The 18,502-nt window shown below is 39.5% G+C and overlaps 1 protein-coding gene across 3 annotated transcripts in view; it reads left to right on the top strand.

Moving 5' to 3' along the window:
- Positions 1-18,502, top strand: part of wdr7 (WD repeat domain 7) — a 121,977-nt gene that overhangs the window by 31,901 nt on the left and 71,574 nt on the right. For 2 of the 3 annotated variants that reach the window (XM_084383740.1, XM_084383739.1), the window contains exons 16-20: positions 1,266-1,499; positions 1,651-1,944; positions 2,115-2,311; positions 9,019-9,116; positions 15,739-15,882. In XM_084383740.1, the coding sequence (XP_084239866.1) occupies positions 1,266-1,499; positions 1,651-1,944; positions 2,115-2,311; positions 9,019-9,116; positions 15,739-15,882 (967 nt within the window). The remainder of the gene's footprint in view (positions 1-1,265; positions 1,500-1,650; positions 1,945-2,114; positions 2,312-9,018; positions 9,117-15,738; positions 15,883-18,502) is intronic. The other variant, XM_084383741.1, reaches the window with a different exon arrangement.

Raw genomic sequence — 18,502 nt, 5'->3', positions numbered from 1 at the left:
GCAGTCATCAGGTCATTAACATGCAAACAAACAGCACTGTCCTACATACAGCTCCATGCAGGTGTCTCTACTAATGCAATTCAAATCGAGCAATATGTTAGTATTGGTGGCAATTACAGTTAATGGTGTGCGTGTGCGTGTGTGTGTGTGCGTGTGTGTGTGCGTGCGTGCTTGTGTGTGTGTTGGTTCATAGTCCTGGTTGGATTTTTGATTAAGGGCTCTAAAATGTGATTATATTAAACTCCCACTAATCAGTAATCAGCAGGTAAACAGTGGGTAACAGAACTCTGTTCTGTGTGAAAGGTGTCACTTGTAGTGAAAACCACTTGTAGTTCTGCTCTTGCTCTGGAGGATCTTTGTTAAATCTGAGAAAATAATCCAGATGACGTCTGAGTGATGTCATCAATTATAGGTTGTCTCAGTTTGGGATTGGAGGCTTCAAATGTATAACAAAAATCCTAAACAAACCGGGAGCGTGGAGTTTAAAAGACACAAGTGTTTACCAGGCAGAGAGAACCTACTCAGATGCAATTTGGGAAATGTAAATGGATTCATTGTGTATTACAGACTAAAAGTCAGAATGTCTAAGCCTCTGCTGCGTACGTTTGGTCAATTATTTATGTCGCTCACAAGGTGCCCAATTTGTGAGTGCAATATTAGATCTTTGGAGCACTCCTTTTAAGATAATACACTGTTGAGTCCTGTCCCTGAGTAAGCTTTGCCTCAGGCTTAAATAGTCCATTTCAGAATGAGTGCAGATGACATTGTGAAGTGAAGGATTTGAAAATGATTTTAGAGCCATCTGGTGCTGTTACCTTCCCACCCAACAGATGAAGTGAGCCAGTTTTCACCAAGCTTGTTTCATTTTTCTTAAGTTTTTTTCTACACATGGTGTTAGCTTGGCTGATTCATCAGCACAAATAGGATATAAGATGGGACGTTTCACAAACTATCAATCAAACGACTATCGGCTTTTTCCTGCTCCAAACTGTTGTGTTCCCCTTAAAAAATCTGTCCCCCTCTACATAGTGCCTTTAATATGTGACTAGTCATAAGGAAGGACATATGGACTGTGACTGGTTGGTCAGGTGACAGATTGAATATGTGCCCAGAGGGAGCTCTGCCATCTGACTCTCATGAATCTTAATATTTTTTCTCCAGGAACAAAGCACACTGTGGGCACAAACTAGGAAACGGTGACAAACAAACATTCATTACTGTTTCCTTTAAGTCTTATTTTTGAAATTTCTCCCTCTCTCCTCAAGGGCAACCTGCCAAAATACTCCCATAATGCTCTGGTGGTCCAGGCGATGAAGACCAACCTGACGGACCCTGACATGCACGTGCTGTTCTTTGACGTGGAGGCGGTAATCATCCAGCTGCTGACGGAGGAAGCCCAGAGACCCAACCCCACGCTGGTGTCTCCAGAGACGCTACAGAAGAGCCAGGCTGGGGCTGACAAGGGGGGGTCCTTCCTGGCCAACAAGATCTTCAAACAGGTCAGTAAACAGCATGTTTTATATGAAGATTAAAAAACTTAGACAGTGTTATATTATGTCTCTTTGTATGTGTATTTTCAAGATTTTATTTAGTTTTTTTCTCTAATATTTATCCTATTTTGTCAATTTTTTTTAAACTTATGTTTACTAGGTGAAGGAGACAATGAAGGAGACCATCAAGGAGCACCTACTGGATGAGGATGAAGAGGAGGAGGAGGAGATGAGGAGGCGAGAGGAGAAGTCCAAGTCTCTGAGTCTGCTAGAGTACAATCTGACCATGGACACGGCCAAACTCTTCATGTCCTGCCTGCACGCCTGGGGTCTCAACGAACAGCTGGACGGCATCTGTCTGGAGCGACTGGGCATGCTCAGACCACACTGCCCCATCTCCTTCGGCCTTATCTCCAGAGGAGGTCACATGTCCCTCATGCTGCCCACCTTCAAGGTACTGTCTATGTGCCGTCACCTGTGTTCCATGTACATTCTGAGCACAATTCATCATACAGACCTGTAAAAAAAAGGTCTGTCTGTAGAAGGTTTACTTTATACGGGTCACTCATGCTGACCCGTCTACACCAAAGGTCCCTGGTTCATTTATCTGCCTCTGTTTCCCAGGAGTCCTTACTGCGGCAGTTGTCCCTGGCGACAGGTCTGAAACTGACTCTGACGGACATCGTGGGGAAGGGGACGTACGGCGTCTCGAGGGCTGTCACCACACAACACCTGCTGTCTGTAATCTCACTGGCCAACACTCTGATGGGCATGACCAACGCCACCTTTGTCGGAGAGCACATGAAGAAAGCACCAGCCAGGTACTGTTAAAACACACACACACACACACACACACACACACACACACACACACACACACACACACACACACACACACACACACACACACACACACCCACAGACACACACACACACATACATGATACAGGATCTGTATGTGAGAATACAAAGGTCTGAATCAGTTGGCCTGCGCATAAAATGGACTTTACCCTGCCAGCTTCAGAGTACAGTGTACTGTGTAGTGCCATGTTGAGATCATGTGTGAATAGAACAGGTAATTCTCCGGAATCTGACAAAAAGAGGGTGCACATGTTGATAACGTTCCTATCACGTGACTGATGCAAAACTGGAAGAATACTAATTTCCAAATTGCAAACTTAACATGCAGTATTGATATCGGCGCAAAAACAATCATCATTACAAATGTCAGTGGCCTCGTCTGCCATCTTCATTGTGCTGTAGACTAACCCTGCAATATCAGCAGCATACTTTTTGTGGTACGGTTCTGATACGTACAATCTCCTGTTGTGTGCTGCATGTATTAAAGGACAACTCCCAACAATGGACCAGATTCTCCAGGCATCGCCAGGAGTTCATAAGTGAAAACAACTTATGAAATCCGTCCACATTACTCCAGAATGTTTGGTAACTGCTCACAAAAACGGAGCCATGCATTTGATTTAAGCGTAGACTTGTTCCTCAAAGGTACTGATCATAGATCACCCAGACAATGTAACTTTTAGTAACATTTAGTTTAAATATAAGTGCATGCTTTGTCCACAGCATCTTAAAGATATCAAAAGAAGATTTAAACCCAAGCTAAAAATATCTGAATTCTCATGGCAGGAAAACACGCCCCCATCCATCATCAGTGATTCTAGCTGAAAAACAAAATAACAACCCAAACAAGTGAGACCAGTCACTGAATTCAAAGCACAAAAATAAAGACACTGTTCACATACACAATGATACCAGCAGCACCTGAGTACAACTACTGTCAAGTCTGTGTGTGTGTGTGTGTGTGTGTGTGCGTGTGTGTGGCTGATTGTTTAGTCTGTCTGAGATCTCATTGTGCTGTGAAAGATTTAACACGGAGGTCGAGGTCCTGCTGCTGTAACACCAACACAACATTTCATCATTTCGTCAACCCAGCACAGAATAACCCTGCAGGGAGGGCGAGCGAGGAAGAGTCATAGCGGAAAACGCCAAGACTCGAAACGAGGGAGGGGGTGGGGGAGAATGTGTAAGGGAGAAATGTGGTGAAATGTTTTTTTTTTATTTTTTTTATCAGCCTTCTATGATTTTTATTTCACCTGGTTTCAGTCTTTGTGTTTAATCATCTTTATTAAATCAAATGGCTAAACATGCAACAAAAATCTGTATTAACTGGCTCTTTAGTTTGGCATCTGTGTGGGTTCAACCTTTCAGTGCTGTCAAGTTCATTTTATACAGTAGCTTATAAGCCACTTAAACATCTCCTACGCTTGGTGAAATGCGTACAGTTTGGATAGGAATTCTGCAGTCTTCTGTAATTAGTGATTAACCGGATCTGAAGTCTATAATAAGTGCTGTGTTGTTAGAACCAAGGATCGTTATAAAGATCTTCCACTGAAATGTTACCTTTTTGGTGACAATACAAGAGCTGACGACTCTACACGAAACTATTTTTTGTGCATATGATGTTGGTGTATGATGTTGATCCAGGTGTTTTTTTCCAACATCAGACTTACTGTGTGTACAAATGGCTTCTTCTTCTCATAGTAAGCTTGTCTCTGTTTGCCTGCTTGACAAATCAGTTCACAGCTGAATTCTCTCAACCCCTTCCTTACCATGATGAAATGGGCAAGACTCTGTTGTACATTGACCCCCTCACAAAGAATAACCGGACTGTGGCTTTAGTTTGTCCGTCACACTCGGCAATCCATACCATGCCTAAGCACGTTTGACCCCCAAAGTCCAAATATATTGGGATGAAAGATTCTAGCCGAGTTTGAGGGTGTAGTTGGGACACTTTTAAGTCCAAATCTTGTCAAAACCAGTCTCAAGTCGAATCCTATTTGCAAATCCAATCCAATTTACATCATTTATGAGTTGATAAACTCCAAGTCAAGTTCCAAGTCTTGTCAAAGACTTATTCTCAAATCCTTGAGGATAAGTCTATTAGAACAAGTCAAGCCACAAGTAATGTCCAGTCTAGTGTCTTTAAAGCCAGTTCCAGGTCAAGTCTGAAAGTCTCAAAGCCAGTTTAAAAACAATGTAGTCCAAGTCAAGTCTTAAGTCAGTTAAAGTCAAGTCTATTTGAACACTCAGGTCACAAAGACAAGTCCCAAGTAGAATCTCAAGACTTTTCAAAGAGAGCCTCAAGTCAAATCTGATGTCCTTGAAGGCAAAGTCCTTGACAACAATTCCAATTCAAGTCTAAAGTCAATCTAGATCAGTTCAAATCAAGTCTCAAGTCTTGCCAAAGTCAGTCTCAAGTCCTTGAGCCCAAGTCTAACCCTTAAGTTTTCATGAACAAATTGAAAGTCATTTTCAGGTTTTTCAGGTCTATAGCCAACATTTTACTGCCTTAACATCTCAGGACACCTCTGAGGACAGTAACAAATACCAGGCAACCTAATTCAGACTCCTTTCAACAATGGTCACAACCATATTGCCTGTGTTTAAAGCAGGCCAACAATAAAACCATGACTGTTTCCACCTATTGTGGAAGTTCTCATCTTGTGCTGTTGTCATTGATTTGACCAGTCAGAAATGATGAAAAACCTGTGTTGCAACTTAATCAAGACCTAACTGGCCAGAGACGTATGGAGGTGATAAACAGGAAATGGCAGCAAGAATATCAAAAACAAAGAGCACCACAGCAGCAGGACAGAAAACACAGGAAAGCCTGAAAAACTTTTCAAAGCTATTTATTACTTTCTGACAAAGAACTCCTCCTCCATGGTATGTCCAGATCAGAGAAGCTGATTGCTCAGCTACAGAAGGAAGCTGAAGACTTCTTTTTAAAACTCAAACAAGGATCTTCTCTCGAGCTGCCTCCACTTTGACACACCAAACCTGTTGCTGTAAATATTTGAACATGTTTGGGTTTTTGGCTTTTTCATGTGCTCTATCTTACATTTATGAAAGCTTCCTCACTGTGTGGTGAAGTTTGAAAAGAAGTGCTCCTGAACTCGTAGTTTTTTTTAGTATTTCATCACAACATCCAAGACACCCCCTTCACCAAGCTGTGGCTGAGGACTTGAGCCTGTCTGTGGAACAAGTCCTTCAGGACCTCCCTTTGGGGAACTGACCAGGACAATAATAATAAACATAAAAAACACTAAACTCACTAGATTTACTGGGCAAGAAACAAGCTAGCCCTCGTCTATAGAAATAGCTACTTATTGTGCAAATCATACTGAGCTCCTTCTTCGCCAGGACATTATTATTGTGGATTAAGTCCACGTTAGCCAGCTAAACAAGAGGCAACACATCTTTCTCTCTCTGGTTTGGGAAGATTTAGCTGTTTTACGGTTTGACAGGGGCCTCACTCTGAACAGAGGTCATGCTCAATGTTTACTTAAGTGAAGATGAAGAGTTGTGTGGAGTAACTTTTTTCCTCCTCCATAGAATTATATTTAGTATTTACAGTAGCTGCTCTGTGTGCTTGCAAAGCAGGTGAGGACAGTTTCAGATTGAAGATAAATTGAAGATAGGACACATTTACAGACTCATAATCTACACAAGCCAATATGGGTTGATTTTCACTTTTCAATAAATAGTACATCAGTACAGTACAGTACATCATCCGTCTGCCCTATAGGTTCCATGTTAATCCGTTAAGTTTGACTTGCCAAATACGATCCAATTGTGAGGTGCATTTAAATGCTGCAGAATTTCGAAGTGAGATTTATTTTCTTTGGTTTGAACTGAATCAACTAATGTGGATGGATTTAGATGGATTTAGATTTTATTTAGATAACAGCCCTAAACCCCATTTCTCGGCTTGTACACATGTTGCACATGCAGATGCAAAAAGCAGCACTCTGATAACAACATTAGCTGCACTGTCAACCCACATACTGAATTTATTTAGCTCGATAAAGTCTGATATCAAATGTAATTCACATCCACACATGGAGTCTGAGGAGTAAAATAAGGTTTGGTGGCCAAGACTCAACTACAGTTTCATGTAAGAATGAAGTGTATTAAATTATTTCTGTTCTTATGCTGTTGTTGCAGACTGTGGTTTAGTTTGTGCAGTATTTTGCATCCAGTGCAGTTCAGCAAGAAAACACTGTCTGTGGAGTTTTGTACTAAAAATACATAACTTTTAAAGATACCTTCTCAACTCAGACTCCTGAAGCCAGCTTCAACTGAACTTGAAATATTCTTTCTAGGCGTAAGCCATTTCACCTTTATCTGTATCCATGTTCGTACTCAGACTGGACAAGCTGAAACCTGTGGTTGGGACTATCTGGCAGTTAATGAATTAAAGCCTGAAATTAATATAGGTTTGTCAGCAGTTGCTATAAATATTATTTATTAAAATTATTTACAGAATGTTGTCTGAATTGAGCTTCAGACTAATGTTTTTTAAACACAAGAGTAGGAGTGAGACTATTTACACAACAAGTTCTTCATGAAAAAATAGGGTTTTTTCTTCATGAGGAGAATGGATATCAACACATTTTATTTGGATGATACTCACACAAAAGTACATTTTCTGTACCCAGTACATGTTTCAGCTAAGCTCAACCCTGATTTGTCTGCCTTCTCTTACATTAGAGTCATCAAGGGATCACCCTAGGGTCAGATCATACAGGTAAAACTGCTGCCACCAATGACTGCTTAAATATAAATACAGTATGGCTTGTGGCTCGAAAATGAGTGAACCTGTTCTCTAATCAGATTAATTGTTGTAAAATAGTTTTTACTGGAATTTGTGGGGTTAAAACATTGTGCTTTTTGAGTGAGACCGTGTGTTTCTTTGTGTTTTTGTGTGCCACGGAGACATAAAGGTGTGTGTGTAAGTGAGTGAGTGAGAGAGGTTGTCAGTGTGTTTTTTTGTGTGATATAGTGAATGGCAGTAAGAGCAGGTGTGTGAGTCGGGTGGGGGTGCGGGGGGCATGCAGGTGCACATATTCTTGTGCTCTGTTGTATGGAATAGTTTTCACTGGAAGTTCACTGTAGAATAAAATAATGTAATGTGTGTGTGTTTGTGTTGGCATTTTATAAAGAAAACACAACTCAATATTTGTTTTAAACAGAAAAGCCAGAGATATAACAGAATGAGACTTTTTTTTATTGAAAAAAATCAATTCATTCAAACATTCGTTCTTAGGTTAATAAAATTTAAGATTCCCCCGTATTGTGTCCTAGGAAAAATAATCATGTCTGTGGTTTGGTGTATTCCAGCTTTGTTCACGTTTTAAACAGTGGTTTGAACAGCTCATTGTTTGGAGTATTCTGACCATTGAAGCATTCAGCAATCAGCAAAAACAAACAAGTTGTATCAGCCACAGAAGCAATATCACCTAATGTTACCACCATGTGAGGCAAATGCGCAGAAAAAATATATTTATGTCAAATTGAGATGAACAATCAGATTAAGTGTTTACATGGTTATTATGTGCCAATATTTTCCTATTGAACAGATATCAAAGGTTCACTCCACTCCTCTTGATGTGATTGAAAAATTCATTCGGATCAGCCCGGCTCAGATCACTCTCTTTATCGAGATGGTTACATGAAGCATGCTAGTGGAAGTTTAAGGTCCAAGTAAATATAGCTCTAGAAACAAATGATTACCATGAAAAAAAAATCCCAACTTCGCTTCCCTCTCTGTCAGTGATTTTAGATGCTTGGCAAGGTCAATTTATCTGCTAATTGGGGGGGCTACAGTTACCTTTATGACATGACTGTATTGTTGGAATTTGTGTCATGGAAATGAACATTATCCTGAATTTACCATCTCATCCATTAACATAGTCACCACTCTGCTGCTCTCAGTTTCTCTTTTTAACATAAATGCTGTTCTCATTCACTAAATAAATCCAATAGCTTTTCCTTCTGTGTTTTGTGACTGATGTTAAATCAATTCAAATATATATTCAAATCAAAAGACTACAAGAAAAGGGGCATATAAAACCCACAAATAGAGCAATATTAAGCACTTAAAATGGACTAAAAAAATGAAGAATCCCAAGAACGATCAAAGTCATTAATTGACTGCTAACACTTCGTAACCCGACCCTCTTGTCGCTTCTCAAAACTTCAATGCAGTAGATTTTTAGGCACTTTTAACTGCTAATGCTAGAGCTGTGTGGCAGTGATTTGTAGCCTGGCAACTGTTATCGATCACTCCATTGATTGTTGTATTGGATGTGTTTGTGTGTCTCTGAGAGTTAGACGCCTCCAGTCTGTTCAGACTCAGGATTGTGTCCTCCACCCAAAATTCAATAGGCTGGAGCCTGAGAACAAACACACGCACGCACGCACACACACACACACACACACACACACACACACACACACACACACACACACCGAGTTACCTACCACTGTGTGTGTGTAAAATTCAAGCTGTTGATTGTGTGGACCCCTGGTTTTGGGTTGTATGTGTTTCTGTGACTGGCTTTTTTTTTATATTATGGTGTGTCTGTGTGTGTTTGTTGGCCCTCCTCTCTCCTCCATGCTCCTTTTTAATATTTCATGCCTCCTCTTTGTGATCCTCCTCCAGGCCTCCCAGACCAGGAGGAACCCCGGAGACTCCTCGTAGGACGCCGGCTGGCCCCCCTCAGCCTTCCAACCCGGCGCTACAGGCCCAGATCAAACAAGGTAACTACAAAAGGAGGGGGCACTGGCTTCACACACCCCCAGGGCCCTGCGGGGAGGGTGGGAGGGAGGAGGGGCGGGGGTTTGATAATGCAGCCCACCGGCAATAAAACCCACAGAGAGTTCAAGAAAAAAAACAGAAATATCACAGGAGGAAGCTGCTGCTGTTTCCTCGGTCAGCAGGTCTTTAAAGGGATGCTCTGTTGTTTGTGACATGAAGGTGGAGTTGTTGTAACTACAGACCTCTGACTGCACTCACATGGAGTCATGGCGTTCTGTACCTTTCTGAGTGGAACTTAATGGAATTCTTTGGTGGAGAGGCTGATTCATAGTTGCCACAAATTCAGAGATTCATACTGGAAATATTGAGACTGTCCTTACAAAAAAACAACATTATATTCTGTTCAGATGTCTAAAGTAACATATATTTCTACTTACTTGACAAGAGCATGTGTAGATGTGTGATTTATAACAGTGTCAGGAAAAAGGAGTACAGCAATGTACGACTAAATATTTTAAATATTTTATTTTAAATATTTCATGAACGCAGTAATGTACTGTAACACATATCGTGGCACATTTAATCAGCAAAACTAAAAACTGTAGTTATAAATTCTCCATTGATTATTTAAAACTTTAAGACTCTTTTCCTTTGAAGTTTATCAGCTGTTCATCGTGCACAAATGCGCATGTTAATGTAGAGATACACATACCATTTCTGCTGCTGGAGGATCGCTGCAGGTAATGTCATTAATATTTTCCTCATTAAGGATGTATTTCTCCGCTCTCATCCCACCCGTTATTGATCGGGTTGATACTTTTTATGAGTATTGCGCACACACAGAGGATGTGCCTCCTCCTCCTCAGTTAAATATCAGTTTATTTTTTCATATGCAGTCAAACAGAGTTGTTGATGGGACAGATGATTGTGAAATGGTGGGGCAGAGAGTCCAGCAGCCGAGGATCACATCCCTGTCCCTCAGTGAAGACAAGTGCTACTGGTTAATATGTGTCAGGTCCTGGCACACCTGGCCCTTAAAGGGAATGGGAGACAACACTCAGATTGGTTTGATTTATGTTCCACCCAAATCACACCCATGACTAATTCAGAGTCTACATACGTCCTCTTTGCGCTGCACTTTGTGCCCAGATTATCCACCGTTTAACTAGCAAAATGGATTTAAACACGCCCCAACGTGCTAGCGTGTTGCGCTTTAGATCGAGCGCCATAGACTGTCTAAATAGGGCCCTGGGTGTTTATTCCTCCAGAAGGTCTGGCTCTGCACTTGACTCTCTCCTGTAGAGCCGGTCAGCTCTGAGCAGCTACAACACTTGGGAAATGTCCTTGGTTTTGTTTTGATGGAGACTAGCAGCAGAAATTACATATTGTGCATTAAACCATGACCGCAATCTTTCTCTAACCTTAACCAAGTAGTAACCAAACATTAATCATGGCCGTGGAAGATCAGAATTGTGACATTTAAGGACAGTGACAAGGTGGTCCTGATGAAAGGGCCCCCAGATTAGAAATCATTCATATTGGAAGGCAGTGACAAATGACTTGTTTTGTCCTTTTAGTGAGGAGAACTTTCTAGAAATATTATAGTATGAATATTTCCAGTATGAACCACAGGAAATAGGTTTGATTTTCTCCAATCATCAGCACAGTCAGATATTCCTAGAACCAAGGCAACAGATTCTGTTGCAGCAACCCAATATTTAATTATTGCCCCAATCTCGAGGAGGCGCACATCCTGCTCCATAGGTATGGTGTAAGCCCTTAAACCCACAACCATAATAAAGCTTTGACTGAGACAACAAGAGGGAGATGGATGAAGCAAACATCTGTAGAAACAGAAAGAAAAATACATGTGATACAAATAAAGAAACAGGAGAATTTCACTCTGTAAAGGTGGAAAAAAGGAGAAGTTGTGTCTTTCTTTGCAGAGAAAAACCTGCTATAGTTCACTGTAGGGGATGTTTTAACCAGCCGTCACCATCTGCCTACCACACACACACACACACACACACACACACACACACACACCAGGTTACCTACCACACTACAACAAGCTCAATACCTCCAATACACACCAAAAATCAGGTCCATGTGAATACAGACACTGCACACACACACACACACACACACACACACACACACACACACACACACACACACACACACACACACACACACACATATGCCATGGGTGGCACCCTCGGGTGTTGGGGGATAGGCGGGGTTTTAGTGCTATTGTCACGCCTTAATGGAGGCCAAGCGTGACAAGCGTGTGGACTTATTCACGCCACACGCCTATTCCCCACCATTCAGGGGGAACGCTCGGCCGTGACCTCTGCTCAGCCAGCTACTCCAGCCTGGTGTGTGTGTGTGTGTGCGCGTGCGTGCGTGTGTCAGAGGCTTTGTGAAGGGGAGCCCTCTTAACCCTGCTCACCGTCTCTTTTCACATGGAAATAAATGAGGAGGCCCCTCTAATATACTGCAGCATTTACAGTGAGCTGAACAGAGAGAAAGGTGTCTGAATACAATTTAACTGACTAAAAACATCTTACAGTTACTCATTTACGATTCTGTCCGCAGTAATGCAGAGAAGATATCAAGAAACATCTTCATTTCTCTAATCCACGGCTCTCTTTACAAAAACTGTTACTTCCTCAAATGGATGGGAACAAAGGATGATTCCATGGTTCTAATTTCTGTATCTTCCTCCATTTATCTCGTACATAATTACATTCAGATTTGGCACAGAAATGATGGACAAAACAATGAAGATAACTCACTCAAGTTTTAATAAAACAAAATTATCCTTAAATAGTCTAAGGATGGCCAGAGAAAACACAACTTGCTGATCAGGCTGATGTATTTAGAAAAATTACTTAATAACCGTTTTACATTTTTTCCCCCCCAAATGCTGGTTATTCGCATGTTCCAGCTTCTCAGTTGTATAGAATCACCATATTTCTGTGCCTTATACAATATTAAACTGGATATCTCTTTGGTTTTGGACTGTAAGTTGAAAAACGAAGGAGTCAATTTTAAGATGTCTCTGTCAGGTTTTTGCATTTTACTAGCCAATTAATTGAAAAAGCAGTCAGCTGGTTATGGATATTGAAAATAATCTTTAGTTGCAGCTCTCAACATTCACTGCATGCAGGTGGCCTTGGATTGTCTTTGATTTTTTGGTATACAAATTATTTTTAAAGCTTTCTAGGTTCATCATGGTTCAATATTTCATTGCAATAGTTAAAGAAGAACTAAAGATAATCTTGTAATGACTTTTTCATACACTGTATGCATAGTAACATGATTACATGATATTTAAAATGCCAGGTTCTCAGGCACCGAATTCTCAAGTTAGAAATATATATTAGAGTATTATCTGCATATATAATTATTTTTATGATGTCAGTACCAACATCCTTGCCTGTTATAGAGGGTGCTGTCCTGCAAGGCCTCAGCCATTGTTCCAGGACCTAAAGTAGATGATTCTTTATAGCAGAGACACAAATATACCTCTTCATACAGCAGAATTTAATTTGAACATTTAGATTTTTTCTGCACCAAAGCAGCAAACTGCTGTTGACTGCACTTAACCATCTTCTCTGTCTATCTTTCTAATTTCTGTCTCAACTACTTTCTGTTTCTCTGCCTTTCTTTCTCTTTCTGTCTCTTCATCTTCACACTGTTTTTCACTGCATGGCTTCAGCCTGCTGCCTAAAAAACCTGCTCCACAAACATGCTCTCTCCTCAATGTTTTTTTCAGTGTACTGTCATTCAATCTGTCCTTTGTATTAATGCACATCTTTTTTTCACTATTTCTCTCGTTTCTTGCTTTCCTCTTTTCTTTACCACCACTTGATATAATGTTGCTGCACCTGTTCTCTCTGTTGTGTCTGTGCTACATGTTTTCTCTGTGGTATGTGTACTATTTTGACAGTTTTTAAATGTGTACCTGTTCCATGTAGCTGCTTAGCTGGTTTTGTGTGGACGGTATGACTATTACTGTGTATAATAGGGGTGGGTAAAAAAAATGGATTCACATAAGAATCTCGATTTCTATCTCCTACGATTCAGAATCGATTTATAAATGTCAAAAATCAATCTAAGTGTTAATAACATGATGGTTATGGAAGGAAAAGGTGTAACTCAACTGCGAGGGCAGTGTTGCACTGAGGCAATTTACTGCGTGCCCATGCTAGGGATATCTTGAAGTTCATCTTCAAATAAGGCAGCAGTTGCAAGTGTTTATTAAATGACTGAATGATTATCTTTGCAAGATGAACATTAAGTAGGCCGTGTGTTTGTGATTAATTTTTATGCCATCATGAGACATTATGATTTAACGTTAATGGATGGTCTTGTTTGTTACCGCTGACGACTGCTGGTCAGCAGTGACAAACAAGACCACCTGACAACTGCTAACAAGCTAATAAACACACACTGCTGCTTTTAACACATTAAACAAACTGTGGTGAAGAAAATATCTCTGCTCAGTCTGTTTTTACCTCAAAAACCCTGCTTCTGCTCAGCGTTGTGTACAGCGATGGCCTGCCCAGACCTTACAGTGCAGCAGAGAGGCTGCTCTCACTGCTGGACTTACAACGCTAATAACAGAGCGGAGCACACTCCCTTCTTTTGTTATTCACATACAGGCATGACTGTTAAATGCTTAAAAAAATAATTTAATTATTAATTAATGCAGTTAACTTTTTTGAAATAAAAAAGCGGCAGATTATTTATCTAAATTTCCAGTTGTGTTTCATATTGTATTGCAGCAGATTAAGGACCCCACTGAATGGTTTAGCATACAGAGAATCTTTGAATTGCAAATCGATTCTGAATCGCACCGGACACCCAAGAATCTGAATCTGAAGAGATTGCTAAAGATTCACACCCCTAGTGTATAACTTTGATGAAATGTAAATGTCATCAGTTTTTGAACATTATGTTAAAGACATGATTTATTTTTATGAGAAAAGCTGGGCTTTGCCAAATACCCTTAATGGCATTTTGAAAAGTGTTCAAATATGAAACAACTTGATTATTTGTTCTCCACAGTATAAAGGTTTCAGGTCTCTGGCCCTTGCACAAAAGAACATAACATCTGTATTATTAATACAGTTTGAATCAGCACATTGTATTTTTACCTTCAGGTAGATTATTTTATGGATATGTTGGTCATCCTTTTTGAAACAATATCCTTTTTGATAAAATAGTTCCCAGTGAATACAGTTTGATGAAATGCTAGGGCCACAGTCTGAAACCTTTGTGTTCTGGTCCTGGACTTTTGTCAGCTTTCGTTTGTATGGGTGTTATTGGTCCAAACTAACAGCAGATTTTTCACCTCTTTACCAAGTGCTTGCTGGGATATTAAGTGTCATCCTGATTTAATTTTAAATTTATGTGCCTTTTATGAACACTTCTCTCCACAGAGGAAGTCTTCCTCTCTGCTTCGGGTTTATTCCCCTTTCATGTCTTTTTCCTTAAAAAAATAAAAAAAATTTTTTGTTTTGTGGCTTTTGTGTTTATAAGTTTATCTCTTACTTGCTAATGTCATGACAATCATTTGCTTAAATTTTTTCTTTCCTAAAAAAAATGTAGCTTTTACTCGTAAATTTTCTTTTTTGGTATCATAAAAAGTAGTTGCAGCCATATTTGAATTACTGGGAAAAAACTGTCCAGAAGATGTTTGCCAAGATGAATCATAATTTTGGGCAAAAGAGTTTGGCAGACCGGGAGAAAGTCCACATTATTCGTTTATTTACTAGATTGGTCTGTGTTAGCCTATCAGAGTCTCTGAATCCTTAAATCTATTAATTTATGTATAATTTACACAAGTCCTATTATCTATGTCCCGTTAGACTTGGATTAAATGGATTGACACACATCCATTTGCTGGAATCCTTTGATTTGGACTTTATGCAACTTATCTACCCACCTAGTCCTGCAGCCCACTGTCCGGAGGATTTATGTTTAGTGGACAATTTAGCACCTCACAAAATATGTCCACTGCCAACATTCAGTGCTAAAGCAATGTGTTGTTTATGCATAAGGGTGTAAAATAAGGATGACTTTTGACTATAACTACATCTTTTCACAATCTTATCCATATTTCAGTAATGTTTTTTTTTACCATAACCACAATTTTTTCTTAACTTTAACCATTCCCTATATTTTTTATGACATTGACAAAAGCTTTAAAAGCTTTGTTCGACATTAGATTTTGCATTTAATGTAGTCTTGGGTTTTTCAGAATGGTCATTGTTTTGGTTTGGTCCAGAGCTTATTTTGCCATATTTTTTAATCCTTTTTTCCAAAGATACTTTAAATGTACCCATGTTTTGCTTATTGTGTTTGACCAGTTATGTAAAGCCATTTTTTATTATTATTTCATTTTATCTTTATTTTTTTCTCTCCATCTAATGGCTTTACTTTTTCTTTTCTTATTGTCTTCTGTTCTTGTTTGTTGTTAATACGTTTTCTTATTCCCTGCTTCCTGACTGCTTGTCTCTTCTCTTTGTTTGCCGTTGTGTGTATATATATATACTTACCCCTCTAACCTGTTCTTTCCTTCTTGATATTTCTCTCCTTCTCTTCCTTTACAAGCTGCTGTAGCTGCCGCAGCCAACACCAGTACTGTAACTTCTGCTACTGCTGGGGCTACAGGGGTGCCTGGGGGCCATCCTCAGGGGGCCCCTGGCTCCCCCAGCCCCGGCCCTGCTACTTATAACATCCACTCAGTCAATGAAGGTACAGACTGAACTGACGGGTACCTCTTAGGGAAATTCTTGCAGTCATACTCTTTTTCAGTCACTTATCTGTCTTTGGAGATCTTCTGCTTCCTAGATCTTCTTTCCTACCTTCCTTCCTTCTGTCTTACCTTTAGTTCCTTCTCTCCATCCCATCTGTATTTTTATTTTTCCCCCTCTCCATTCCTTTTTCTGTTTGTTCTATTGACTTCTCTCTTGCTCTTGATGCCACCACATTTCTTTGCCTCCCCTATCTTCACTCCATTAGTTATTTATCTCCCAACTTTTTTTTTCTGTTCCTATCCTTCTTGGGTCTCATCACCTCATTTCTCTTTCCTTGCATCAGTCTTGTTTTTTCCCGCAGCCAGTGTTAGGTTTTCATCTCAGGTGTCTAGCTCAAGTTTTTTGCTATGTCTTTGTCCTTGTTTCGGTCCACAGCGCTGTCTGTTTATCTGTCTGTCTGTCACAGCTGAGTTCAGTCCACTTTCAAACCAGTCAGTTGAAGAAATTGAAAGTTTCAGTCTCTAAATTTGAATGCTGTAATATACCTGGCACAGGAACTGTGATCTGACTTGGTCACGAGAAATTAAATGACTCCTACAATATTTGCCACAGTTGGTAGTCCCTGATATATTTCTAAAATATGGAAAAATTGAAACAATGGTACACAATATAATCCAGTACAAAATCAGTTGTGCAAGGTCAAGTGAAATGTTGACCTTTTGCTCTCAAGATATTATTCACAATTTTCCTCAGCCTTGCAATTAGCAATTTTGTGGAAAGGTGCATATCTTTTAGCTAATCTGCTACAAATTGTATAATTTCTGACCACAATAATGTCAGGAGTCATTTTCACTTCACAAATCCAAGTTAATGAAACTTGTACGAACCCAGGACAAGTTCCTCAGTGCAGCAAAATTGAATGACAAAAAGAGTGGCGTCATCAGCAAAGAAGAAGATCTGATGCATTTGAGAGTGTATTGACCTCAGTCCTTATGCCCTGGTCTTTGTCTTTTTTCAATTGTGGCTGTATTATGCAGACCTACCCTGCTGTTTCTGTCTCTAAGTCTGTCTGTCCGAATGTGTCCGTGAGTCCTGAAGTTTCACTGTCTCTATGCTCGCTGTTTGCATGCTTGCTATTTCCACCTGATGGAATGGGGAGTGTGTCATAGGGGGAAAAGTCAAGCTTACAAAACAACTTTAATGGATTGACTTAAAAAATAAATACATTTTTAAAAAAACGGAAAAAAAAAACAACAAATTTGTGCTCAGCAATGCCCAGAATTTCCCCTTGTTTTACATTTTGCCACCCCTCTTTTCACTCGCAGCACATCAATCTAACATTGTACATAAGACTTTTTAAGAGGGATACATAAGGAGACTGATGGCGTCCCTCAGAACCAAAGCTGGATTTTATTTTAAAATGGCTATTATATTATCTTTTAAATTATTTTTTTAACAGGATGTTGACTTTTATTGCGGAAGCTTCTTGCCCCATCCACCCATGCAATTAATGTGCTTTTAAATAACATAAGCTGTTCGACATTTGTGGTGTCTGTTGGGAAAATAAAGTGCCTTTTAAAGTGAATATCCTTTAGTTTCCAATTTTCAGAGACTAAAACACAGTTTGTCAGATATCTTAGTTTTCTACTGGAAAACAGCAAGCATGCAGACACAGGCTCATTCCTTTCAAGTAGAAGTAGGAATATTTAGAACTGAGATACCTCTAATTAAATAGCAACTGTAGAAAATGTGTCAAGGTTTTGTGTTATGTTTATTCTTAAAACACTGCCCTGCAGAAACATTATTATTGTTGTCAGTAGTATATGCTATCAATAATCACTTTTAGCTGTAGAAGTAGTAGCGGCAAGAATAGCAACAACAATGATAGTCAAGAAAGTATTTTCTAACTATTTTTAAGCTAATGTTTACTACTATTTATGCTGTTTTGTAGTTTAATCTACAAAAAGTGTCTTGGAGTGTATTGAAGCTAAAGCAGTCGGATAAATGTAGTTCAGCTTAAAGTACATTTCCCTCTGAAATGTAGTGGAATAGAAGTATAAAATAGCATGAAATGGAAATACTCAATGCAAGACACATTTGTCCCTAAAATAAGTACTTATGATAACATGAATTTAGTTACTTTCCACCACTGCTTTTAGCCTTGTTTTAGTTGTGTTATCTTGTTTCAGTGTTGTTTTATCCATTGCCTGACTTTGTATTGTTTTGTTTACTACTTTTAATGCTGCTGTCTATGCCAGATCTTCCTTGTAAAACCTTAATATGACATACCCAGTTAAATAACTATAAAATTAAAAACTAAATAATTAGTAGTATCAGCGGCAGCAGTTGTTGAAGCTATTATCAGCAGCAGTATTAATAACTGTTAGCAGCTGTAGTAATAGTAGTACTAGCAGCAGCTATAGTAGTAGTTGTTCTGCTAGTAGATACTGTTAACAGCAATAGTAATAGCAGCAGCAACTGTCATCAGCACCAGCTCCGGACTAAATAACATTAGTCCTTCACATTGAATTTAGAAAGCATTTTTCACACCCAAGTTTATGGTATAGTGAGGAAAAGCTGACGACATTCCTTTTCTGTCCCAGCATGAGTTTGCATCA

Source organism: Pagrus pagrus (genome assembly GCF_965226575.1).
Source record: "Pagrus pagrus genome assembly, chromosome: 19".
In the NCBI taxonomy this organism is placed as follows: Eukaryota; Metazoa; Chordata; class Actinopteri; order Spariformes; family Sparidae; genus Pagrus; species Pagrus pagrus.
This window is presented reverse-complemented; position numbering and strand designations above follow the sequence as displayed.